The sequence below is a fragment of the Bos grunniens genome, chromosome 3, assembly GCF_055505025.1.
Source record: "Bos grunniens cultivar Pamir isolate PY7600 chromosome 3, Bosgru_T2T1.0, whole genome shotgun sequence".
Lineage (NCBI taxonomy): Eukaryota > Metazoa > Chordata > Mammalia > Artiodactyla > Bovidae > Bos > Bos grunniens.
The window spans coordinates 94,225,151-94,253,039 of NC_141167.1; the positions used below are offsets into that span (position 1 = coordinate 94,225,151).

At 45.0% G+C, this 27,889-nt stretch overlaps 1 protein-coding gene across 12 annotated transcripts in view; it reads left to right on the plus strand.

The window, feature by feature from the left end:
- MAB21L3 (mab-21 like 3) overlaps positions 1-23,227 on the plus strand; it is a 46,943-nt gene extending 23,716 nt beyond the window's left edge. For 8 of the 12 annotated variants that reach the window (XR_015160771.1, XM_086392041.1, XM_086392040.1 and 5 more), the window contains one exon: positions 1,596-4,777. Coding sequence is in view for 9 of the 12 variants with exons in the window: in XM_086392041.1 (XP_086248167.1) it covers positions 1,596-1,829 (234 nt within the window). In the remaining 3 variants the exon portion in view is untranslated. Of the gene's footprint in view, positions 1-1,595; positions 4,778-13,261; positions 13,392-21,966 lie in introns of those variants that run through there. The other 4 variants (XR_015160772.1, XM_086392046.1, XR_015160773.1 and 1 more) reach the window with 2 other exon arrangements.
- Positions 23,228-27,889: the final 4,662 nt, after the last annotated feature.

Here is a 27,889-nt window from a genome sequence, read left to right on the forward strand (position 1 = left end):
AATTAAAACATGTTTTTGTATCTAGGTTATCTTGACTAGCATGAAATTATCTCCAACTCATTTACTCAAAACAATGTCCTCTAAATCAAAACACACTCTTGCTCTGAACCTAAAACTGCTCTTTTACTTTTTAGTAAAGACTATATTTTAAAAATACTCAGTATCTAAACCCAAACATTAATTCATTATTTCACTCCATCAAAAAATGTTTACTAACTACCTCTCATGGGCCAGTCCCTCTGCTGAATGCTGGTAACATGAGTGTGAATACAAATAGGTCTTGTTCTCCACTCACATGGAGTTTGCTGTCTAGCTGTTGTTTAGTCACTAGTCATGTCCTACACTTTGTGACCCCATGGCCTGTAGCCCACCAGGCTCCTCTGTCCATGGGATTTTCCAGGCCAGAACACTGGAGCAGGTTGCCATTTCCTTCTCCAGGAGCTCTTCCCAACCCTGGGGTCAAGCCTGCAGTCTCCTGCATCTCCTGTATTGGCAGGTGGATTCTTTACCACTGAGCCACTTGGGAAGCCCTTGCCATCTAGTAATACACATAAATACACAGGAAAATGACCACTACTGTCATCATTGCTGCTGAAATGATGAGAATGTAATGAATAAATGTGATGAAGAGAGTGTCATAGGGAAGTCTAAGCTGAAGGATGAGTTTCCTGGACAAGTCGGGAAGGAAGAATGCTCCATACGGAAGACGTGGGTTGGGCAAGGCCCTGTGATAGATGAGAGCATGAAATGAGGCCAGCGTGGATAGAAGGAGAGAGAGAGAGGGAGAGCACAGGGTGAGACCGGAAAAAAAAAGGAGGGGCCAAGCTTTGTCCACCAAACCATGCTAACAATTGTATTTTTTAATTAACAAGTAATGGGAAGACTTTGAAGTATTTTAGACAAGAAGAAACATAGATTGATATTTCAAAAACATCACGATGGCTACGATATGGATGGCAATAGATAGGATGGTGCCTAGAAGAGGTGCAGGCTGACTCACAGGGGATGAGGGGTGTGACACTCACAGGGTGTCAGGGGATGATATTATCAGTGATGAAGGTAAGTGGGTGGATTGAGAAATACACAGGAAGGAGGATTGGCAGGACTTGATAGGAGGTGGTAAGGGATCTTGCATAACAGCCTGAATGAACAGCCCTGGAAGCACACCAGGTACATGTGGCAGGGCCAGGAGTTCAGTTTGGACCTGTTGTTGTTTTTGTTCAGTTGCTAAGTCATATCCAGCTCTTTGTGACCCCATGGGCTGTAGCATGCCAGGCTCCTCTGTCTTCCACTATCTCTCAGAGTTTGCTCAAATTCATGTCCATTGAGTTGGTGATAACCATCTAACCATCTCATCCTCATATGGACTGAGATGACTTTCAGATGGCCAAGTGATACCAGGTAAGGAAGTCAGAGGAGAAAGTACCAAAGAGGCAGGGAAACCAGGCGGAGGAGGCTGGGGATCCTGAATCCACGGTTAGAACCCTGGGGCTCCTGTCTCCTCCTCCCAAGGCCACGTGAGCTCAGGAACGCTCCTGAAGACACTCTGCTCAGTGGCCCAGGATGATGTCAGACACCACCTCTTGCTTCCACAGACCGTGCTCTTCTGGACTTGTGAGAAGTACCCCTATCCCAAGGACTGGCAAGTCTTCAGCAGGGGGTTCCTGCGCCTGGTGAGGAAGCTACACAAGTGTGTGAGTCAGTGCTTCCTCAAGCATTACTTCGTGCGGAAGAGCAACCTCCTGCAGTATGCCAGTTCCTGCGAGCTGGACGCCCTGGCCCAGACGTTGGCCTTCTTCCTGAAGGACCCCCAGATCAGCCTGCCCTGATGCTGCCTGGCCTGGGACATTCTTGGACATTTTATTCAAGCTTGACCTCACTCTCCGTGGATGGTTCCTCAGTCAAATGCCAGGATCCTGTCTGGGAGAGAAGCCACAGATGGCAGTGGAAATTACATCTACCCAGCAGCATTTCAGCGGGGGAACTTCTGCCCCATGATGTCTGGTCCACGCTCCCTGCAACCAAGCAAGCCTTTCTGCCCCACTAGCTACCTCTTCTGGGGATGGCTCTCATTGGGCTTCCCTGAGCCATAGATTCTGAACTGATGATGGTTCTGAATTTATTTTCCCTGTCTCAGGCTCTGATTGTCTGACAGGGAGGATGTAGAATGAGAACCCCTGAAAGGCCAGGCATCATCCTGCTTCCCAGGAGTGGTTCTCCAGCCCACTGAGCACAGGCTCATGATTTTCCATTTGTTAAATGGGACTATCCCTTTGCCTCCCCCAGGGCAGGGCTGCGAGCCTTTGGGACTGTGCTGCTGCCCTTTCAAGGGGAAGGCGCTGGATCAACACAACGTTTATTGTTGCTTTAGTGGCTGGGGTTCGCATTCAGAATCAGTAGCACAACTGGTTGAATGATTACATCTGCTAGGTGGTTAGCATGCCTGTGTGGCCCCTGTGCCCTCCAGTTCTCCTTATGCTGGCTGGAGCTTGTGGGTCTCCCTGGTCCCCTGATGTTCTCTAAGAAAGGGAGCATGGTTTTGATGAGTAATGGAGTCGAAGGTGGAAGTGCAGTGATCCTGGTGCTGGCTTCCCATGCTGTGGGTCAGGGGTGGGACTTCTACTTACGGAAGGAACTCAATGCTGTGATCTGCATGGACTGACTTTGGTGTCACCCCCCTCTCAGTTTCTTCCTTTGCTTTACTTGGTTTGCTTACTTGTTCACTGATAAATATACGTTCATTAGGTACTGGGGATGCAGTGAAAGCAAGGTAGACAAGGACTCACCTGATGCAGATGACACCTAATGGTAGAGACAGGAAATGAACACCTGAAATAAATATGATTATTGCAAATGCCCCAAAGGAAATAAACAGAATACTGAAATAGAGCCATGAAATAGAGGGTGAAATTGCGAACAGCTGAAAGGGAAGAAAGGGGGCCAGGGGTTGGCATAAATCAGATCACTTGGCCTTGTAAAGCTGGTAAGGAATTTGTTTTTTACTCTAAAATCAGAGGTGTGACATTTGACCTCTCCAGAAGCAAAAGGTATCATGACTTGATTTGCATTTTAAATGTTCATTCTAGAAACTGTATAAAGGGGGTCTGGGGACCCACACTAGGATGGGGACCCTGAAGACACTTGAGCCCACGTATTTGAATTTCACTGAGATCATCAAGGCCACACGTCCTGTGAAGCACACAGAGAAGGAATTCTAGGAGTTCTTGGGGGATTCAGTTTCTTCTGAAACTCATTTATGCTTCTCAATTCAAGGGAATCCCTTATTACTTAGAACATTTCTCCCAGATATATAATCTCTAAAAGCATGAACTGCTGATTTTTTTTAAAAGAAAAGTCATGTTTGAAAATGGTACAATTATTTTTACAAAAATGCCGTAAGCAAGTATGGGGTCCTTGCATTGTCACATTGGAAATCATGGTTTTAAAATATTGAACAAGCATACCATTAATTTATAGTTTTGAAAAACATGAAATTATGAGCAAACCAATATTTTGTTGGTTATTTTGCATTCAAATTCTCATATTCTTGAGAAACATCATTTTTGAGAAGGTGGCAGATATATTTTTCTAATGATGAAAACAGCTGATGCAAGTTTTAAAACAGTCACAGAATTCCAAAAAGTGAAAGTTGATTGTACCATTGAACTGAAGTGTATGTATGTGTATGGAAAGGAATGGGACTGACATACTCCACAGCCTGATTCCAGTAGATAATTCCCATCTTTCTCTACAGTTTGTGGGTTTTTTTGAAGAAAGTACAACTATGTGCACATTCCTGGGAGTTCCTACTACTAGCCAGCAGAGGGCAGTGGGGGACTGCATATGAAAAGAGCCAGGTTCCCACCCATACAGCGCAGAGCCCAGCAGGTGTCACTCCTCTCAGCCCATAGTTTAAACTGGCCTCTGCAAAAAGGGAACCAAGGGGCGAGGACTTCAGCTGATGCTGAATTGTTCTTTTCCTGCCATTTTGGCCAAAAAATTACCATCTTTCTGGTTAAAGCTCAAACTTAGCAACGGACTCTATGAGAGGATCGTTCATCTATTCCATTTCCTTGGATAGATTACACAGCTCTGAGAAATCTCACAATATTACTCTTTTATTCAGGTCAGATTTTTTTTTTTTAATTCTCCCAAACCCCTTTTTCATTCATCTCCACTCTTCAGGCGTCCCCCAACTATTTTTTTAGCGGAATGGTTGGCATTCAGAGATTGCAGTTGATTTGCTTGCATTCATATCCCACTTCTGAAACTAACTGCATGCCCTTGGCAAGCTGTTCAACCTCTCTAAATCTCCATTACTTTATGGGCAATGTTATGGGCTGGATTGTGTCCTCCCAAAATTCCTATGTTGGAGCCCTAACCCCCAATACATCCGAATGTGACTGTATTTAGAGCTAGGGGCTGTTAGGGTGGGGTCCTAATCCAATAAGACTGATGTTCTTAGAAGAAGAGACGCAGTGGACGGGGTGCAAAAAATGACCGCCTGAAAATTGAGGAGCAGCCTCAGGAGAAACCAGCAATGCTGGCACCTGGATCTTGTACTTATAGCCTCCAGACTGCGAGAAAACAATTTTCTGTTGTTTAAGCTATGCTGTGTAAGTCCGTGGTGTCTTGTTATGGTGATCCTGGGAAACTAATACATCATAAGAGAACATATACCTCACCACTTTGATGGGGGGATAAAGAGAACGATGGATGTAAAAAGCTGTTTGTTTAAAGCTGGCATGTAACCATTGAATAAACGTTTAGCATTTTAGATGCCTATTCCTCAAGTCTATTTGTGCACCTCTGCCATTCCTGATAACTGCTGCCACCCCACAGATAAATTCTTCATTGAGAAATTAGAAATCATCACAAGGAAAACATACCCATAACACTCCACATGTTCCCTAAGCCCATCTTTTCCTTCATCACTCTTGCTACAGTATAGGAAGAGAGATCTCTCCTGATGTCTCCATGTGTGATGGGCTGAAGCCTCCTAGCATCTTGGGGTCATTGTCCCATGTCTTTCTTGTGGCGTCCTCTGCACCTCCCCTGATCATCACCTGCATCTCTTCTCCCCTTTCTCTCTCCAGCTTCCTCAATTATACATGTGTCTCCATTTCCTTACTTCTTCATACTTTTTAAATTGTGAAAAATATCATACATATGAGGGTCTAAACTGTTTGAAGAGTTATAATAAAACAAATACCAATATACTCAATATCTAGGTAAAAAAAATTTTTTTTTGCCACTTCTTTAGAATTGTCCTGGGTTCCTCTTCTGTTCCTCAGGCCCCTCCCTCCTTGACATAGGTCATCGTGCTCCCAAATTCTACATTCATCATTCTATTGCTTTTCTCTAGTTTTACCATATTTCATTGAACCTAAGTCCTCAACAATTGTGAGATGCATCATTATTTCATGTCTAAGAAAGAGAATGTACTCCTAAGGGTAATGACAAAACACCATAAATTGTAAGATGCATCCTAATTTTAGGTTAAAATGTGAAAAAGTATATTTTAGAATCAAGAAAATGTGACCTGTGTACATCCCAATTGTCTTTTTAGTTTTTAAGGTTTATGTAAACGGAACCATCCTGAATGAGGTCTTCTGTGGTTTGCATCTATGTCCGCAGTGTGCCTTGAAGCTCCCATGTGGCATGGTTGTTCCTTTTAGCTGCCGTATAATATTCCACTGTGAGATTATGCCATTTTATATATCTATGTCAGTTGGGCCTCTGGGTTGTTCCTAGTTTCAGTGATTAGAACTCTTTCTATGCACAGTTTTATACATGTTTTCCGATACTCTCAAGTCTCTTAACCATACATACATTAGAGTGAAATTTCAGGTTAAAGGAATATAAATTATGTTTCAATTTATGAAGTAATGTCAATATATCTTCTGAGGTGGTAACACAAATCTAAATCCTTCATTTTAACGGATGTGAATTTTCACTGACTTTCTCCATCATAATGGGGCACATTTTGTGTCTTGTTTAAGAAATCGTTCCCATTTTTTTAAGGTCACAGACATATGCTCCTATACTGTTCTCTACAATTTTATAGTTGTTCCTTTTACTGGATTTAGGAAGTGCCCTCTATTTTTTTCTATTCTCTTCTATTTCAAGCATAAATTATTATTGAAGGTTTGGTAAAACTCCCCTAAGATACTATCTGGGCCTTGTGTGTGTGTGTGTTTGTTTTTTTGTTGTTGTTTTTTTTTTTTTTTTTGGTGAGAAGATTTTAAATTATTAATTTCTTTCCTCAAGGGATAAAGGATATTCAGGTTTTCTATGTCTTCCTAAGCAGGTATTGTCAATTTGTATTTTATTAGAAACCTACCCATTTTATTTGTTTTCAAATTTACTGGCAAACTTGTTCATAATATTTTATTATTATCTATTTGAATTCTGATGCATCTGTGTACATCTTTCTTGGCAATCTGTTAGAGACTAATCGAAGAATCAGTTTTGATTGCTTATCCATTATATACTTGTTTTCTGTTTCATTAATTTCTGCTCATGTCTTTATTTCCCTCTACTTTCCTCAGGTTTATCCTGATGTTCTTTCTATAAATTCTTAAACTAATGCTTAGCTCCCCAGCTTTTCTGCTTTTCTAACTATGTACATTTCCTGTCCATACCATTTTAGTGAAATTTTACGTCTTTTGGTATGTTGTATTTTCATCTTCTTTCAGTTCTATTTACTTATCAATTTCTACCATGATTTCTGCTTTGACTCATGAGGTGCTTAGAATTTTTAAAAAAGTAATATTTTCAAAAATATATTGTGTTCCCTAGTTATGTTTTTGTTACTGATTTCTAACTATATTGCATTATAGTCAGGGATGTCTGAAAGGCCTCAATCCTCTGATACCCTTCAAGTCTAGCTTTTTTAGCCTAGCACTGCTTCAGGGTACAAGTTGACAGGCAATGTTCAAGAAATGTCACCTAGATCACGTACTGCTCAAATTTTCTGTATATCACAGACTACCTTTTGCTGCATTTTCCAACATTTACTGAGACTGTTGTTTTAAAATCTCCCACTATGAGTTGGATTTTTCTATTTCTCCTTATCATCTGTCAAACTTTTACTTAATATACTTCGAGATGATATTGTTAGGAACATACAGATTTAGGATTTTTACATCTTCCCAGTTAATCCAAGATTCTGTCATTGGAAAGTGATCTTTTTTAAACTATTGTAAATATCTTGCCTAAACACTGATTCTGTCTGATACTAATATAGCGACATCACTTTATTTTGTTTCCCTGATGCCTAGTACACAATTTCCCATCCTTTAACTTTCACTCTGTTTGTATCTCTTTTGGTATATTGTATTTTCATCTTCTTTCAGTTCTATTTACTTATCAATTTCTACCACGATTTCTGCTTTAACTCATGAGGTGCTTAGAATTTTTTTAAAAGTAATATTTTCAAAAATATATTGTGTTCCCTAGTTATGTTTTTGCTACTGATGTGGTTAATAACTATCTCCTGTAAATGGCTGATTTTCTGAAAAGTTCCATCTGACAGTTGAGATCTGTAACTCTAATGCTTAGTCCACTTACATCTTTTCTGTTGAATAATGTATGTGGATGTAATTATCTCTTGTTTCTTTCTTTCTGTCTGTCTATTTGACCCATTTCTTGCTCTGCTTCCCACACCACCTTCTTGCCTTTAAAAAATTAATGCTTTTTTCATTCCTTCCCCCCCACACCAGTTTAAAAGGCTCATACCCTATCTCTGTCCTTTTAACGGTTACCAAATCTATACTTAAAGACTAAACTCTATAGTCACATGTTGGCCAGTGCCTTTCCTCTCCTCTCTTAACAAGGAATCTAGAAGACTTGGCTCCTTGCAGTCCCCCTTCCACGGTACCTGCTGCTCTGAGGCAGGATTTTGGTTCTAGCCTGTTTGCCACGGCGCCCCCCTCCACACACATACACACAGATGTAAAATGGATATTTTATTATTATTTATAAATATAATATACTTTCATATATTTATATTGTACCACATCTTATTATATTATAATTTCATAATATAATCTTTTATAAATAATATAAGTAATAATTATCATTTATATTTTACTGACATATTTATCACTATCTGTACTCGCTACTCCTTGAATTTCAAACTTCCTGTTCAGGATCTCTTTCATGCTGCCTGGATGATATGCTCTGGCATGAGCTATAGTGAGAGTCCACAAGAGTAAGCTTTCTGTTTTTATTTGTCTGAAACTGTCCTTATTTGCCTTCATTCTCGAAAGACAGTTTTTCTGAGTGTTATGTTTTAGGATCTCACAGTTTTTCTCAGCACATTGAAGATATTTTCCACTCTCTTCTCTAGCCTCAGTGTTGCTGTTTACAAGTTGATCCCTAGACTATTCGGTGTTACTTTGCTTTTTCTCTCTGGCTGCTTTGAATTTCTTCTCCTCTCCTACCCCTTCCCCCACCCCCTCCACCTCTTCCTATTCCTCCTTCTTTTCTCTCTCCCTCTCTCTTCCCTTCCCTTCCACCACCCATCTTGCTTTTTGTTTGGACTTGTTAAACTTCCTGAATCTGAGGAATGACTTCCAGTGTGTCTCAAAAATTACTGGCATTTAATACTAAATGCTAGTTGCCTCCCTCGCATTCTCTCCAGATTGCACTTGAAAGGGAAACCCAGTTTAAAGGCGTAAGAGAGTTTATCATTCTACCCTCTGTGCTTTCATCTTTTGTAAATTGCGTCTTCTTATCACTCAAAACTGCATTGTCAGTCATTTCTGTGAGTCTGTTGTCTGGTTAACTAATTCTTTCTTCAGCTACATCTAATCTAATTTTAACCCACCCACTTAAATTTTAGTGTTATAGTTCTCATTTTCAGTTCTCATTTAGGCCTTTTTGGTTATTTCTCAAGCCTGCCTGTTCATTCTTTAAAATCTCTTATTCTTGCTCATGTTTTTAAGCTTCTTTTCTATTCATTTAAGTGTACTAAACGTAATTGTTTTATATTCCACATCTGAAATTCAAATATCTGAAATCTTTGGTTGTTTGCTTTTTTTTTTTTTTAACTGATTGTCAGACATAGAGCTTATTTCTTTGTGTGTTTTATAAATTTTTAAGGTAAACTGTGCATTTAAAACTTTACCTGTGAGAATTGTTTGAGGTCTGGATTGAAGTTGTTTGGGGTACCCAGAAAGGATTTCTTTTTAATTCTGCCAGTTATCTGAGAGTACTACCAACCCAAGTCCATTTAAATTAAATTTAAATGCTTGAGATTTTTCAAGGCCAACAGATGGATGAATTCAGACAGAAATATTTGAGGCTAGCTTACGGTTGCAAATCCTGGGAGGATTCATTTCCCTCCACCCAGTGCCAAGGTCAAGGCAAGCTTGTTGCCTTCTTCATGGCAGATTTATTTCTTGTTCACCTTTATTCTGAGGATATAGCCTTTTGAGCTCTGGATTTATGCAGGAGAATACTATAAGACTTCCCATCTTGGGCAGGCCCTACACTTGCACAGCTGCCAATGAAAGGTCCAGATCTCTAGGGATCAGCAAACCCTCAGGGTAAAAGTGAGATTTGACACTCACCTGCCAGGGTTCCTAGTTCTACTTCATTTTGTGGGTCTATGGATTTATTGCTTTCATTCTATCTCAGGGAGACATTTATAAAGGTTAACCCAGCATTTGAGCTCCTTCAGTTAAGGGGTCATCCAGAACACCTAATCTGCTATGCTATTGGCCATTTAGCCCAACCCAAGTGGAGAGTGAAAAAGTTGGCTTAAAGCTCAACATTCAGAAAACGAAGATCATGGCATCTGGTCCCATCACTTCATGGGAAATAGATGGGGAAACAGTGGAAACAGTGGCAGACTTTATTTTTTCGGGCTCCAAAATCACTGCAGATGGTGACTGCATCCATGAAATTAAAATATACTTACTCCTTGGAAGGAAAGTTATGACCAATCTAGATAGCATATTCAAAAGCAGAGACATTACTTTGCCAAAAAGGTCCGTCTAGTCAAGGCTATGGTTTTTCCTGCGGTCATGTATGGATGTGAGAGTTGGACTGAGAAGAAAGCTGAGCGCCAAAGAATTGATTCTTTTGAAATGTGGTGTTGGAGAAGACTCTTGAGAGTCCCTTGGACTGCAAGGAGATCCAACCAGTCCATTCTGAAGGAGATCAGCCCTGGGTGTTCACTGGAAGGACTGATGCTGAAGCTGAAACTCCAATACTTCGGCCACCTCATGCGAAGAGCTGACTCATTGGAAAAGACTCTGATGCTGGGAGGGATTGGGGGCAGGAGGAGAAGGGGACGACAGAGGATGAGATGGCTGGATGGCATCACTGACTCGATGGACGTGAGTCTGGGTGAACTCCGGGAGTTGGTGAAGGACAGGGAGGCCTGGCGTGCTGCGGATTCATGGGGTCGCAAAGAGTCGGACATGACTGAGCGACTAAACTGAACTGAACTGAACTGAAGGGAGCGGAAAGTTAAAACATCAACCCAAACATGGCTTCTGCTTGACCCTACGTGACAGATCGAACACCGCCTCTCAGTTCCCATCCTGCGCAGCCTCTGGGAAGCATTCGGCACAGTCCAGCTCCTCCTTGCGCCATTCTTCTCGGGGTTCCTGTGACACCCCTGTCTCTCCTCTCTCCCCGCTCCTTCCCAGTCTCCTTTCTGACCCCTTCTCTGTCCACCCGTAAATGTTGTCACCCCTCCCTTGAGGGCTCAGTCCTGGGCCGTCTTCTTCTTCAGACTTTCCAGATTCAACCTAGGCAACTTGACCACTCCTGTAGCTCCAAATACCATCCATCATCCCAGGATGGATGGTAACATTTGTCTCCAGTCATACAGCTGCCTTCCCTGTTCTTCCTGGAATATTCTAATCGTGACTTCACCTCAGGACTTTTGTCCTTGCTCTTTTCTCTGCCTGAAGACCTTCCCTAATTTCTTTACATAAAGTAGTATTAGTGGTCTCCATCTCTTCTTCACCCCAGTCTTGACACATTCTACCCTCCTTCTCTGCCTTATTTCTATGGGTACAACCCTATCTGTCTATCATCTCCCACCAGATTGAAAACTCCATAAGGAAGGAACTTTTGATCTGCATTCTTAAGGTTGTTATCTTTACAACCCTGGGCACAGAGTAGGTGCCCGATAAATACTGTGTTGACTGAAGATGCAAAACTTAAAAAAAAAAAAAAATTAACCATTCAGTTCTCAAGTTTCTTGGACTTTGACATGCATTTGGATGTTTTTCTTGCCTTAAAAGCCATAGAATCACAGAATGTTCTAGCTCATAGAGAAAGTAGAGGTCTTCACATTTCCAGGACAGAAACTGAGTTTCATACAGGTTGAATGACTGTTTTGGCTCAAATCACAAACTTTAAGGTGGTTTGTAATTGAAAGTCTCAAGTGCGTTTCCTTTCAGGAGCCCTTGAGACTTCTCAAGTGCAAACCAAAGAAATACAGGGAATGAAGTCTAAGTCAGACTGCGGCCAGTCACGAGTTTTCGGTGATTCTTCCTCATCTGTGCACTCTGCGGTGGTTCACTCCCTCACCCTCCACCCTGTTTCCCCTTTCCTGGTTGTCAAAACATCAGCAATGGGTGGGACCCCTTCTGGGACTTGCTTTTGTTCTCTCTCTCTCTCTCTCTCTCTCTATTTCTCACCCTCCAAAGAATTAGAATCTTATCCTCTGCCTGAAGACCTTCCCTAACTTCTTTACATAAAATAGTATCATCGGTTTCCATCTCCTTTTCACCCCAGTCTTGATATGTTCTATCTTCTTATCACTTCTTTTCTCTGAATTAAAAATATACTGCTGCTGCTGCTGCTGCTGCTAAGTTGCTTCAGCCGTGTCCGACTCTGTGCGACCCCATAGACGGCAGCCCACCAGGGTGCCCCGTCCCTGGGATTCTCCAGGCAAGAACATTGGAGTGGGTTGCCATTTCCTTCTCCAATGCATGAAAGTGAAAAGTGAAAGTGAAGTCGCTCAGTCATGTCCGACTCCTAGTGACCCCATGGACTGCAGCCCACCAGGCCCCTCCATCCATGGGATTTTCCAGGCAAGAGTACTGGAGTGGGTTGCCATAACTAGTGGGTTTAAAAAACATGAGAATGTGGGAAAATAACCCTAATGACCATAGAGAGATCCTGGGGATGGAGGGGGCATCCCCTTCATTTTACAGTTGAGAAGACAGAGATCAAAAGAGAGGAGGAAAAGTTATTTATTATGTCCCAAACGGAATTCTCAAGTTCCCCTCTCAACCCTACCCTCACCTCAGTAAGTAGAATCATTATTTGAATATTTGCTTCAGTCAGAAATCCAGGAGTCACCCTTGGATCCTCTTTCAATCACCGAATACCTTCAATCCACCAGCAGATCATTTTCAGTCTACTTTCCAATGTAGTTCAAGTATGACTCCCCTACACCCCCGAAGCTGCCCCACCCTTGGGCAAGTTCATCCTCCTCTCCCTTCTAAACTCTGCAGGGATTTCCTAATTTGTCCCTTATATTCGTTCTTGCCACACCACCCTATCCCACCAGAGTCTCCTCCACACACGAGCCAGAATGGTCTTTTCCATGTGTCCATCACACCATGTGTTTCCCCTGCTCTAATCCTCCCAACAGCTCCCTTTCACTCAGAAAAAACTTGGAACTCCCTTCCACAGCTCACAAGACCCACGTGATCTGCGTCTCTTGTCTCTGCCCCTGCCCGCTACCGCTCTTCTTCACTCTGTGCCAGGAACAGGGCACCCGTTCTCTTGTCAAGTTCATTCCTGCCCCAAGGCCTTTATACCTCTGCTCAGGTATAAAGGTTTGCCCCTCTGCTCAGAAATCCCTTGCCCTACCTGTGGTCACAGCCCACTCCTCCCTGTGCAGTCTAACAGATAGCACCCTTTCCCTCTGCTCCTGCCCCGCTTCACTCTCCCATAGTGGGTTGCCTGGTCCCCTATTAGAGCATAAACTCCGCACCAACACAGAGGTGGTCCCACTGCTGTATCTCCTGCACCCAGAACAATGCTGGTGCATAGCAAGTACTCAATGCATATTGGTTAAATGAATGAAGGAATGAATTGATTTTGCTCCATGACAGGCATCTACTTCCTGGCAAGGCCTGGACTTGAACTCAAGTCTTCTCACTCTCCCATCAGGCTCTTTTCCCCACAAAGTAACATTTTGAGGGGCTGGAGAATGACAGTTAGCTTTAGAGAAAGAGAAATTACCTCTGGCTCCAAAAACCTTATTATTTTTTTTTTCCAGGAAGGGCCTGGCTCCTCTCGCTGCAGAGCACAGCAGTGGTGCAGCAAAGCCAGGATGCTCACTCATGCTGCAGAGGGGCGGGCCCACATCAGGGCATCTCAGCCTCCCTCCACCGCCAGTGGGGATCCGGGTGTGTATTCATTGCAGACGCTACTACTCAGTCGGCATTCAACACATGCATTTTGTGAACTGTAAGCCACACACACACACATACACTTTGCGTTTAAACAAAGCATGTCAGAAAGGCCCTCACCCTCCCTTCCTGCCAAGCATGGGGACGAACAGTACTGGGCTTGGCAGAAAGTCTCCGAGTATAGGTCATTCATTTCCGCTCATTCAACCAGCTTATTTTTGGCTGTGGGACTTTCGTGAACTTCTGTCTTCTGCACTTGGACCTTGTAATCTATGACTCTCCTGTCAGGACCCACCCTTGAACACGAGTACAAAAGACCAGTGAGAGGGCTCCTGTGAGAGAGAATGTGGTTGTACATGAACCAAAACTCCTGGACAGCCTCGTGCGGAACCCTCGTGGTCACGTGATACGTCACCTCTCTCTTCAGGGCACAGAGGGATATAAGAGTATTGCGTCCAGCACCCAACACAGTGCGTGCTCACTAGAGAGTGCCCCAACCTGTCCTCTCAGGCCTGGGAGACCAGCCAGCCAAGCAAGCCAGGCTGCCCTGGGAGCAAAAAGCACAGCTGGGGACGCTGGTGGTGGCCGTGGGGGAGCTGGCGGGGGGTGGGGGGGGAGGTCAAAGGGAGCTGAACTCTGTGCTTCTCGCCATCATCACAGCCGCTCAGCGGGCCCCTCGCTCTCCTCTTGCTTTTTCTTCTCCTCTCCTGATTCCTTCCAGGATGTTCTTTGCCCACTGAGTGAGATGCGAGGGGCATCAAGACCGCTCCTTGTCCTTGACTGTGTCCAGGGGCTACCGTTAGTGACTGGTGCCCTTGGTAACCAGGACTTGGTCTCTTGAAGGAGTGAGAAGGAGCAAGAAAGAGGGTGGAAGCCGGCTCTGCGCAAGGCGGGCCTGGTAGAGTCCTCGGCAGGCTGGGCTGGGAGGGATGGAAAGGAGGGGATTTGCGGTGCGGTGGCCGTGGCGCTGCATTGTTTAGGGCAGCAGGGGGCGCCCGCGGCTTCCTCGCGCAGACCGGCCGCAGGAGATCGGACCCTGGGGAAATTCCGCCCGCGCGGAGCCAGCCAGCCGCGGGGGCCAGGCCAGGACACTGCGGCCCTCGGCGCCGCTCCGCCCTCGTCAGCTGTCGGGAGCGCGCAGTACCCGCTCCCAACTGCCGCTCCTGGGCCCCGCATCCACAGTTCACTCAGTGCCCAGGAAGGCACTGAGTTCCCATCCGCAAGGCGGACCGTCCTCCCTGGGCTCGTCTTTGCAGTGGGGAGTGTTTACTGCACAAGGGGAGGCATGGTCACCCCAGGACAGACGTCAGCTCCTGCAGACCCATCGGGTGCCGCTGTAGGGCGCTTAGCCGCCTTCCCCGCGAGGCTGGAGGGGCCTCGGGAGAGGGAAGACAGCTGCCGCGCTCCCTGGAGCCCTTTTCCTTAGATAATGCCTGAAGGAAAAGGAGAGGGGAACAGTAGAAGCGGGAGGCGTCCTGGTAGGAGGGTTGAGGAGAGGGTGGAGGAACGTTCCAGGACCGGAAATGAAGCCAAGATGTGCTGAGCCGTCCTTCGTGTGGGGCAGTGTTTGGGGGGTGCTTTGTGCTTTATCGGGCTTCCCTGGTGACTCAGACGGTAAAAAATCTGCCTGCAATGCGGGAGACCTGGGTTCAGTCCCTGGGTTGGGAAGATCCCCTGGAGGAGGGCATGGCAACCCACTCCAGTATTCTTGCCTGGAGAATCCCCATGGACAGAGGAGCCTGGTGGGCTACAGTCCATGGGGTTGCAGAGTTGGACACGACTAAGCACAACAACACAGCACACAGTGCTTTATCTCATTTAATCCTCTCAACAACCCTATGAAGTAGGTGAAGTCGCTCAGTCGTGTCTGACTTTTTGCGACCCCATGGACAGTAGCCAATCAGGCTCCTCCGTCCATGGGATTTTCCAGGCAAGAGTACTGGAGTGGATTGCCATTTCCTTCTCCAGGGGTCTCCCCGACCCAGGGATCGAACCCGGGTCTCCCGCATTGTAGGCAGACGCTTTACCGTCTGAGCCACCAGGGAAGGCATCATCAACTCATTTTGCTGGTGAGCATTTGGAAGCTGAGAGAGAAAAAGGAACTCCCCCAAGGTCGCCCCACTGGAGATGAACAGGGATATGTTTTTGCATTTGGCCTAAGGAATTCTCACAGTGCAGGTGACACTAGAAACACGTGGGGCAAAGCACACTAGGACCTGGGTTCCATGTGGAGACCTTGACCCCTCCTGCTGGCTCTGCCCCGGAGTGAACCTGCAGGAACCAGGGGAAAGGAGCCTGGCAGGAAGGGACCCACACCCTCTGCTCTGAACATAGGACACTCCTCACATGGGCCAGGGTCAAAGTCCTCGGGGAGGGGGGATGGGTGGAGCACAGAGCATGACGTGAGAGGGAGGCCTACTTAGAATTTGCCCTGGGCTAAATTTTTCTAAGTGGCACCTTTGAACACTATAAAAAAAAAATCCTCAAAACTCGCTTTCACAGGAGTTAATCATTCACTCTTTCCACAGGCCAGGTGACCTTTGCCATGTGGTTGGGCTTTTGTTTGCTTTTCTTGAAAGTCCTGGAGTTTGTAATTGGAGCAATGTCCTTTCCATAAAGGAGAAAGGAATTGGGGGTCTAGGGCAAATTGTGATTTTCTTCCTTGCCCGCCATCTCCCAGAAACATTTGCTCAGTGAGAGGTTATGAATCCAGGACTCAGAATACTAAGTGGATCATCTATAGCTGTGGCTCTGGGGGAAGGGGTGCTAGCTATAGGAGACTTTAGGAGACAAAGCATGCCACAAACAAAAGCCCAATAAAATCCAAGCCACCACCCATTCTGCACCTGATTCTTTTAGGAACTTGCTCTTATCTGGGTGGCAACTAAGTTTACCAGTAGAGTTCATTCTCTAGGTGGGCTTCCCTGGTGGCTCAGATAGTAAAGAATCTGCCTGCAATGCAGGAGCCCCCTAGATCCAGAAGATCCCCCAGGAGTAGGAAATGGCAATCTGTTCCTGTATTCTTGCCTGGAAAATTCCATGGACAGAGGAACCTCGTGGGCCACAGTCCGTGGGGTCACAAAGAGTTGGACATGACTGAGCAACTAAGCATGCACGGACACATGGTATCCTAATCAGCTTCACACTTAAAGAGATGCAGGCTAGGGGCTGTTGAATTTGAACACTTCAGTCACCTAAAAGTTCATTGACCTCCTGGAAGAATTAGGGAGGGCAAATGGGCGGTGTGACCTTGGGCAAGTCACCCAACCCCTCTAGGCTTCAGATCCCCCTTCTGAACCTAGGAAGAGTAGGCTCCAAGATCCCCATCAAGGCCAGCACTCTATAGTCCATAATCCTGCAGGCTGCTGTCAAAGGCTCCCCTAGCTCTGTTCTGTCCCAGCTCTATTTTTGGCTCAGTGATTAGAGGGCTTGTCGGCCACACCCATATCTCTAACATTCTGACAGTTAGCTGCACATTTTCACTAGACATCCCACTGGGCTGTCAACCTTCAGATACCCCAGGCAGACACATCACCCCTCCCCTCCGCCTTTCTTCACAGCCCAACTCCTCTGACTTCTTTTCTCTTCCTGGCCTGGGAGTTGGGGGCCTCAAACCATCTTTGCAGGCTTGCTGTCCTTCAGCCGCCATATTGCTTTGGTTGCTGAGACCTGAACAGGCTGGTCTTATGTGAAGTGCTCCGTTTCGGCATGGTCTCACGACTTCTGCCCAGTTCGGGCCCTTGTTGTCTGTCACAGGAGCTCTCACCCCTTCCCCTCACAACCTCAACAGCCCCTCTGCTGTCACTCTCCACTCGACGTATAGGAGGTGTCACTACTGGGTCACTGCCCTAACGCCCTGGCTCTGAACAGCCTCTCCCCGCTACAGACACTTGAATGGTTTCCTGTGGCCAGGTGAACAAACACTGCCCCCTGGGGTTCCCTTGTAGGGTGAGTGTCAGTCTCTTAGTCGTGTCTGACTCTTTGCCACCCCATGGACTGTAGTCCACAGAATTCTCCAGGCGAGAATACTGGAGTGGGTTGCTGCCCTTCTCCAGGGAATCTTCCTGACCTAGGGATCGAACCTGGGTCTCCTGCATTGCAGGCAGGTTTTTATCGTCTGAGGTACCAGGGAAGTCCATCCCTTCATGTAGGCCCAACCTAATTCCCCCTCCACACGCCCCCTGTGCTTCAGCCTAACTCAGTGTCTCTTACCCAACCAGTTGTTCTTTGGCCCCACACTCTTTCTGATGTCTGGGACATGAACAATTCCCATGCTGTGCTCTGCTTATTTGCTCAGTCATGTCTGACTTTGTGACATGACTTTGCGACCCCGTGGACTGTAGCCCACCAGGCTCCTCTGTCCATGGATTTACCCAGGCAAGAATCCTGGAGTGGGCTGCCATTTCCTCCTCCAGGTGCTGAGTAAACCTGAGATTTCATCCCTGCCTCGCCACAGGATTGTTGAGAGATTTTGAGCAAGTTCCTTAATGTCTCTGAGTCTTGGTTTCCTCTAAAGGGGATCATAAAACCTGCCTCACAGAATTGTAAAACCAAATAATGTGTCTTCTCACACGGAAGACAGTATGTGAGAAATTGCTTCCTAAACTAAAATAAAGCTCCCCATATTGAAATCAATTCAGAATTATTCTAGATCCTTGTACTGGCTTGGTTTGGGGAACACTAACGCAGGCTGTCTGCCCCCAAAAGAAGAAAGCTTCTGGATATAGGGATTTTTAAAATAGTATCTCCAAGTCTACTGTTCTTGATTCTTGAGAAAGAAAGGGTCCTGGGTTCACAGGACAACCTCGGGCTACCTGGGGAGCAATTAGGTTTCTTGTTGCTGTTGTTTAGTTGCTGAGTCATGTCTGATTCTTGTGACCCTCATGGACTGTAGTCTGCTGCATGGTTCCTCTGTCCATGGAATTTTCCCCACAAGAATACTGGAGTGGGTTGTCATTTCCTTCTCCAGGGGATCTTCCCAACCCCAGGACTGAACACACATCTCCTGTGTTTCCTGCATTGGCAGGTGAGTTCTTTACCACTGAGCCACCAGGGAAGCCCACATGCTTTCTTACTTGTCCTTAAAATATGTCCTCCTAGGGCTGTGCCTCTTCCAACCATTAGGATTTGTGTTCTAAGCACAGGAGCTACACAATTGGCCTCCCTAAAAACCATGTCCCCGTGCCTCACGCTCCCAGAAAAAAACAAGATGAAGTCATCCTTTGCCCTTTGCTATGATTTGCTCGTGCTGGTATGTGAAAGCTGGCTTCCCTATACTCCCTGCTCAGCGAGCACAGGATACGGAGACCCTGCAAACTTCTCCTTTAGCCCACTGCTCCCTCCCAACAGATTCAGTTTTACATCATCTGTGCCTTGCAGAATCGTCTCATCCCTACAGCCCCTATGCCAGACTTATTCCCGTGAGGTTGGAATGGTAGGGAATGAGTCAGCCTTGGGATGCTGCAGCCAGAATCAAGCCTGAAGCACAATATCAATCCAGCAAAATATAATTCCAGTAGGGCAACCGCTGGGAAATAAACTGGCCCCTTGCTTGTCCAAAGTTTCCTGAGGGGTTCAAACATTTTAGCAAGAGTTCCTTGCAGCACCTTGAGCTGTGATTCCATTTTAAAAGTAAGTCCTTTAAAAATGGCCAGTAAGATCTACTTCTCTGATGAAGAAGGAATATAAGCAATTGCTTGGTATCAAATAGATACCAAGATACTCTAGATATTTGATAAATTATTGTTGTTTGGGCTTCCCTAGATGGCTCAGCAGGTAAAGAATCTGCCTGCAATGTAAGAGACACAGGAGACTCGGGTTTGATCCCTAGTTTGGGAAGATCCTTTGGAGGAGCCTCCTCGCGAAGTTGTGTCTGACTTTTTGAGACCCCATGGACTGTAGCCTGTTAGACTCCTCTGTCCATGAAATTCTCCAGGCAAGAATACTGGAGTGGGCTGCCATTTCCTTCTCTAGGGGACCTTTCTGACCCAGAGATTGAACCCATGTCTCCTACTTGGCAGGAGGATTCTTTACCACTGAGCCACCTGGGAAGCCCATATTTGATACATACTAATACACTAATTGAATTGAACAAGGGGAGATATATATATAAAGTTGCTCATTAGCACATTTCTCATAGGTGTGCTCCCGGTACATCACCCACTCTTCTTGACCACCTCCATCAACAAGAGGCCAGTGGGTGTGCTTCCCCAGGTCCTGCTGTCTCCTCTGCCTTTAACTCACGTGCTTCTTGGAGGAGGGTGGGAGTGGAGAGTAGAGGGTCTCTCGGAGAAGGAGTGTAACAAAGTTGCAGGGGATTACAAAAAATAGGATGAAATACTCTGGCAATCTTCATTCTCACTCCTCCACTCGCACCTCCCACTACTTCCTTGGGACATGGTAGAATACCTTTTCCTCACTGTAGAAAAGAAAATCATGAGATGCAAAGAAACCAGACGGAGAGCAGGCATTCAGAGTGGAAAGCTCCTCTGTTGTCAGTGAACTGAATTCTCAGTTGTGTGGAGTTACCTGCCGTAGCGAGGAGCGCGGCCAGAGCTTCTCTGCACTGTGAGTGCCCAACTCCTTCTCCAGAGAAACCCCTGCAGCCACTGCTGTTGAGCACAGCCATTGCTCCTGGATTCACTTTCTATCCAGAGGACAAGGAATTCACGCCATCTGCATCCAGGGCTACAAGCACAGAGCCAGGAGGTGCTAGTGGGAATCTGGGCTGATGGGACCTTCCACTGAGGGTCTGGACCTGTAGCTTGACTCTCCTCATGAATACACAGGAGGACATTTCACCTAAGACTTAGGTTTCCTGTCTCTAAAAATGAGATCAGTAATTCATGCCTCGTATGATTGTAGTTGAGGGGATTTTGTGAAACGTGTTTGAAAGCACTTTTTGTCAAAAGACAGTGGAAAAGAATATTAAAAAAAAAGATTGGCTATATGTGTATAACTGAGCCACTTTGCTGTACAGAAGAGATTGGCCCAACATTTATCAATTTTATTGATCTTTTCAAAGAACCATCAACATTGTTGATTTTCAACAATGTTCAATAAAAAATTAAATAAGTATAATACAAATGCCAGTTATCATCACAAAGCATACACACGTCACACAAGTTTTAAAACTTTACTGTAGAAATTAACATATGGTAAAATTGACTAGTTTGTGTGTGTGTATACATTTCTGTGACTTGTAATACATGCATAGATTTGTGCACCCATCACCACAGTGACAATATAGAAGACTGTCATTGCCTCATCCACTCACTGGAGGACATTTAGTCATGCTCTTATTGTATTGTATCACTGGATTCAAGTTGCTCATATTTTGTTGAGAATTTTACATATATGTTCACGAGGGATATGGATCTCAAGTTTTCTTGTAATGTCCTTGTCTGGTCTCAGTATCAGAATAATGGTGGCCTCATCAAATTTAAGTAGGGAAGTGTTTCTTCCTCTTCTTTTTGCCCTTAGAATTTGCCAGGAAGCCAACTGGGTCTGGAAATTTCTTTTTTCTTTTTCTTTTTGGCCTTGCCATGCAGCATGTGGGATCTTCCTCCCCGACCGGGGATGGAACCAGTGCCTTCTGCAGTGGAAGCACAGGGTCCTAACCACTGGACTGACAGGGAAGTCCCAAGATCTCTTTTCCAAATGGTTTTAAAACTACAAATTCAATGTCTTTAATCTTTATATGACTGTTCATATTATCTGTTTTATCATGACTGAATTGATAGTTGTGGTTTCTGAGAAATTGGTCCATTTCATGGAAATCGTCAGATTTGTATGTGTTGAATTGTTCATAGTAATTCCTTTATTATCTCCTTAATGTCTACAGGGTCTGTAGTGATATCTCTCTTACATCACTGATGCTTGTAATTATGTGTCGTTTCTCCTTTTTAAGTTAGACAGATGTTTATCAATTTTATTGATCTTTTCAAAGAACGATCATTTGGTTTCACTGTTTTTCTCTATTTTTTTTCAACTTTGCTGATATCTACTCTTGTTTTGTTATTTCCTTCCTTCCGCTTGCTTTAGATTGATTTGCTCTTCTTTTTTTAGTTTCCCAAAGGTATAAGCTTAGATAATTGATTTCATACCTTTCTTCTTTTCTACTCTAAGTATTTAATCCTGTAAGTTTCCCTCTAAGCACTGTTATAAGTTCCATAAATTCTGATATGTTAGATTTTCATTTTCATTTGGTTCAAAATATTTTCTAATTTTCCTAGAGACATCCTCTCTGAATAATGAATTCTTTTTAAGTGTTTCATTTAATTTCCAAGGGTGTACAGATTTTCCCACATATGCTTTTTATGACCATTACACCTCGAATACTGCAGAAATCTAAAAAAGCCATTAGTTTTAAAACTCAATAACTTATTGAGCACCTCCTGTGTGCAAGGCACTAGGGTGGGTGCTGTTTTGGGTCCAAGGCTGCATGAGATTTAATTCTAGCCTTCAGGGAATTGACTGTCTAAGAGGGAAACCAAATCACTCTGACAAGTAAGCGGTGGTCAACGATACACCACTGGTGGTCAGTGATACATGCTTCTTCTGTGTTTTACAGAGCGGCACTGCGATGGACGTCTCTTCCAGCTGAGATGGTCAAGGTCAAGACTGTGAGGAGGGGACTCCCCTGATGGTCCAGTGGTTAAGAATCTGCCTGTCAATACAGAGGACACAGGTTTGATTCCTAGTATGGGAAGATTCCACACGCGTCGGGACAACTTAGCGTGTGTGCCACAACTACTGAGCCTGTGCACCCTAGAGGCCATGCCTCACAACAAGAGAAGTCACCTCAATGAGAAGCTTGCTCCTCGCAATTAGAGGAAACCCATCCACAGCAATGAAGACTCAGAAAAGCCACGTCTATAAAGAGTGAGAGATGGACCTTGGAAATGGGTAGGATTTCTATAGTGATGGTCTTGGTGGGTGCTGGTTTAGTCACTCAGTCATGTCCAACTCTTTCGACCCCATGGACTGTAGCCCACCAGGCTCCTCTGTCCATGGGACTTCCCAGGCAAGAATACTGGAGCAGGTTGCCATTTCCTTCTCCAGTGATGGTCTTAGTGAAGGCCGTTTCTGGCTGGACAGAACTTTGCTTGGTAGTGGCAGTAGCTCCTTCCCTGTGGACACCTCTCCTCCCTGTGCCCAGACAAGCCTACTGCCGGTTCTCACAGTTGACCTGCTCAGTTTACATACGTGTGGGGAGTGGACTCATCAGACTCACTAGATGGAGGCTCTTCTGAAGCTTGGAGGCAGTTCCTAATGCTTTTAGAGAAATGAGTATTGATGCGTCTGGGCCAGCAGAGGTGAAGGTGGGATTATAGAAATAAAATGAAGATGAAAAGAGTATTCTACTTCCCGCACATCCTGCAACCTCACAGGTAGAGTTGGTCACTGAGCTTTGTCAGAAATTGAGCTAAGAACGTGGAGGTAAGGGAAGGAAGACAATAAAGTGATGCTGCCATGTTCTAACTGTGAGTCAAATTAGCTTGGCCCACAGAAGCCACAGAAGAGCAAAATGACAAGGAGTGGGGAAGAAAACATTTGCTTCAGGCCTGAGGGCTTCAGTTCATTGTCTGAAGGAGCAGAGGGAGAAATGTGAGGTGAAAACAGCTCCTATTCCTTCAAGACATCTGAGAGGTCAACCAACAAGAAAGACTTCTGGCCAAAGTGAGAGCTGACAGCCTAAAGTCTTCATAAAGCAGTCCTTTTCATTCTTCCTGAAGTTTCCAGGCTTATGTTCAACTTCCTTTCCCGTTTTTCTTTCAAAAACTGATTTGAAGTTTCTGCTTTCAGCCCATAAAAATAAAACCAAAACAGAATTTACGAAATTTTGGTCTTTGCATATTTTCCATCAATTTTTTTTCACTTGCATATTTTTTTTAACTGAAGAATGATTGTACATGTGTTGATGATTTAACAAGGAAGGGATACTTGTTTCATATCTTCTAGCACAGATTACAATAGCTAGATATGGACTTCCCTGGAAGTTCAGTGATTAAGACTCCATGCTTCCAGTGCAGAGGGGCACAGATTTGATCCCTGGTAGGGGAACTAAGATCCCACATACTGCACAGCACAGCCCCCCAAAAACAACTAGATTTAATTTTATTAAAAGGTTTTTAAAGAAGAGTTAATTTCTCACTGAATTTCTGTAGGCAAGTTACTCTGTTAGTTAGTCTCAATCTCCTTATCTGTAAAACAAAAATAATAAAACCTACCTCGTGGGGTTGCCATGACACAGGGTCAATAAGACAGCAATCTAAAAAGCATCTTACACAGCTGAGCAAGTGTAGAAGCGAGGTACGGATATGAACTTCATGAATAAATCAGTGACAGAGTAAATCACCCCAGTGCTTTATGAATTCCTATCTTGGAACTTCCATATAATGCTATTAAATTGGAACTAATCTTGATACCTTAGTGTCTGGCCCCCAAACGAAAGGTCAGTATGACCTGTTTTCTTGAGCAAATTAGTTTGTTCTAAAGAGAGGTGATTCTAAGGCAAAAGGAATTTTTATAGAAAATTAGTTTCTGATTTATGCAAAAACAAGATGTCCTGAGGGATTTTCTATTTTTTATGATGCTTTATAGTTCATAAAAATGCTTTAACATGCCTCATCTCGTTTGCATTACCAAAATCACCCCTGGAGAACAGGCTGGGAAGGGGTCAATCATTTTGGCTTTACAAATGGGGAAATGAAGACTCCAAGAGAGAGTGGAGAACTCACCCACGGATGGACTTCCCTGGTGGTACAGTGGATAAGAATCTGCTTGCCATTGTAGGGGACATGGGTTCATCCCTGATCTGGAAAGATTCCACATGAATCTAAGCCTGTGTACCACAACTATGAGCCCGTGGGCTGCAGCTACTGAAGACGGCCTGACTAGAGCCTGTGCTTCTCAACAAGAGAAGCCGCTGCAATGAGAAGCCTACACATTGCATGGAAGAGTAGCCCTCGTGCGCCACAACTAGAGAAAGCTCAGGCACACCAAAGAAGACCCAGAGCAACCAAAAATAAATAAGAAAAAAAGAACTCACCCAGAGCTAATAAGAGCTAGAAGTAGTCTCCAAACCTAGACCCTTATGCCCAATTATAAGTCTCTATGGTCTAGAGATGGAGAAGGAAATGGCAACCCACTCCAGTGTTCTTGCCTGGAGAATCCCATGGACAGAGAAGCCTGGTAGGCTGCAGTCCCTGGGGTTGCACAGAGTCGGACACGACTGAAGCGACTTGGCAGCATGGTCTAGAGAACTACCATTAAAGCTCTTCAACGGTAGTTGAAAACGGACCCTTTTGTACTTATTGGTGCATTTTTCTAAAGTGCCTGCTAGCATCTAAGTAAAAGTTTAGACTAATATTTGATTAGTTTTCATGATGACAGCATGAGAGATTTTACCTGTGTTACTTAAATCAAAACATGTGCTCAAACCCCAGATGCATAATGTGATGGAAGTGAAAGTGTTGGTCGCTCAGTCATGTCCACCTCTTTTTGACCCCGTGGACTGTAACCTGCCAGGCTCCTCTGTCCCTGGGATTGTCCAGGCAAGAATACTGGAGTGGGTTGCCATTCCCTTCTCCAGATCTTCTCGACCCAGGAATCAAACTCAGGTCTCCTGTATTGCAGGCTGATTCCTTACCATCTGAGCCACCAGGGAAGCCATGATGGGATGAAGTGGGGGATAAAGAGGGGTCAGGTGGCTGTTCTGCAGCCTGCTCTGGGCTTCCTGGATCAACCACTAACCAAGCCTCTCCACTCCATGTTTCCTGTTGCTTGGTTGTCCACTTTCAATGAAGCCGCCCACACACAGCTTTGCGTCTCCCCCAGTTCAACAAGGGATGGGCCTCAAGGATGGATCTGGCCTGCTCAGGACAGATTATGACACAGTTTGATGAATCTCTGCTTCCATTCATACTCCCCAGGTGATCTTCCAGGGCCGACCCTGCTCTGGGGCAGACCTTAGAAGGCACAAGAAGCTACAGCAAGTCTTAAAGTTGTGCCAGGGATCCCAAGGAAAGCCCAAGAGGGCCCTTCTTTGCCTCAAGGCATACAGTCTCATTTCTCCTATTTGTACCACTTAAACAACTGGATCTGAGAAGGAACTGGTGGTTCTCTAATGCCTTTTATTTCAGTGAATTCCCAACATGATTGCATGTTACTGGAAGCAGTGAGAAAGAAGCATCAAACAGCCAGCCTGTGTGCCTCAGTGGGTCACTGACATGCTGTCCAGGACTGCCCTGAGCATTGCCAGATGCTTAGCATCCTGGGTGCCTGGGCACCAAGTGTGGCTAACCCCTCTCCCCAGTCATCGTGACAACCAAAGACATCCACCCAACCTCTGCCTGCCATTTTGATATACCATATGGCCCATTGAATTAGTTTGACAAGTAATTTTTGTTTGTTTGTTTAGAAATATCTTCCCCAATGACAGGGGAGTTGGCCAGCTATGAACCACTGGTACAACTGACCCCATGGCCTGTTTTTGTGTGGCCCTCAAGATAAGAATGGTTTTCATATTTTTCAAGAACTGGGAGGAGGAAGAGGAGAGGCAGCAACAGAGTCTGCATGTAGTCTGCAAAGTCTAATTTATTCTCTGATCCTTTATAGGTAATGTTCACAACTCAACAAGCAATGACCAAGTATCCAGCATGCTGCCAGGCGGTGGTGATACAGTGATAGGTAGGATATCATTGTTGAACCGTGTGGGAGAAAATAAATGCACCTTCACAGCAAGTGCAATGGAGTCATCTACATGATGCTAGGGAAACAAAGCAAGAGTCACCCAGCTCAGCCCTGGGGACTGTGGGCTGGTGCATAGGGGAGCCTTGCAAGAGGAGGCGGCAGGTAAAATGAATCTGGAAAGACAGGAAGGTAATAGCCAGGAGAAACTGGATGGAGTGGGTTGCTGTAGAAAAATAGTCCAGACAGATAGACAGAGAGGCAGAGAGGTGCAAAAGTTGTGTGTGGGATGTAAGGTAGAGAGCATCAAGAGCTGAAGCTGGAGAGGGCGCTGAAGTCTGACCTCACAGCTGGGTGGTGCTTGGACTCCTTCCAGATACAGATGCTGTCCCCATCCCATAGGACCTATGTGACTTTAAGCAATGTACTTGACTTTTTTGTGCCCCAGTTCCTCATCTGTAACATGTAGCTGGGAAAAGTACCTGTACCATAGGGCTACTAAGGGCATTAGATGAGACAGTACATACAAAGCATGCAGGACTGTGCCAGCCCATAACCAGCCCTTGGCACACAGCAGTGATGGCTGTTGCTGTCAGGGTCACCGCTCTTACTGTGCGATCAATAATAGGAAGGCATTTTAAAAGCTGTCGGCACCTACTATGTGTCTGCCTCTACATGAAGCACCAGAAATACAGTGGTCTTCCTTGTCTCATGACATCTGTATGAGACCTGGACATCACAGAAATTTAGGCAAAAAGTGCTGTGACTATGGGGTTCCCTGATACCAAGTGCCAGAGTGCTCAGGAAATGGTGATGGTCCATCCATCCTTTGATGAACGTGCTTAGGATCAGCTGCAAGCATAAGCGTGTATATCTGAGAGTGCAAGGAGGCAGGAGGGCCAAAAGAAGGGCAATAAGAACCCCTCAAGTTGGGGAAGGATAAAGAATATGTGGTACAATCTCACTACTGGGCATACACCCTGAAAAGTGCAAGTGTTACTCACTCAGTTGTGTCCGACTCTTTGTGACCCCATGGACTGTAGCACACCAAGTTCTCCTGTTCATGGAACTCTCCAGGTAAGAATGTTGGAGTGGGCAGCCATTCCCTTCTCCAGGGTATCTTCCACACTCAGGGATTGAACCTGGGTCTCCTGTATAGCAGGCATATTCTTTGCCATCTGAGCCACCAGGGAAGCTGGCATATACCCTGAGGAAACCATAATTGAAAAAGACACGTTCACCTCAATGTTCATTGCAGCTCTATATACATTACAGCTGGACATTGGAAGCAACCTAGACATCCATCAACAGATGAATGGAAAAAGAAGTTACAGTATATATGCACAATGGAATATTACTCAGCCATAAAAATGAACACATTTGACTCAGTTCTAATAATGTGGATGAACCTAGAGCCTGTAATACAGAGTGAAGTAAGAGAGAGAAAGATAAATATTGTATATTAATGTGTATACATGGAATCTAGAAAGGCGGTTCAGTTCAGTTCAGTCACTCAGTCGTGTCTGACGCTTTGCAATGGCATGGACTGCAGCATGCCAGGCTTTCATGTCCATGACCAACTCCCGGAGCTTGCTCAAACTCATGTCCATCGAGTTAGTGATGCCATCCAACCATCTCATCCTCTGTTGTCCCCTTCTCCTCTGCTTTCAATCTTTCCCAGCATCAGGGTCTTTTGCAATGAGTCAGTTCTTCGCATCAAGTGGCCAGAGTATTGGAGCGTCAGCTTCAGTATCAGTCTTTCCAATGAATATTCAGGACTGATTTCCTTTAGGATGGACTGG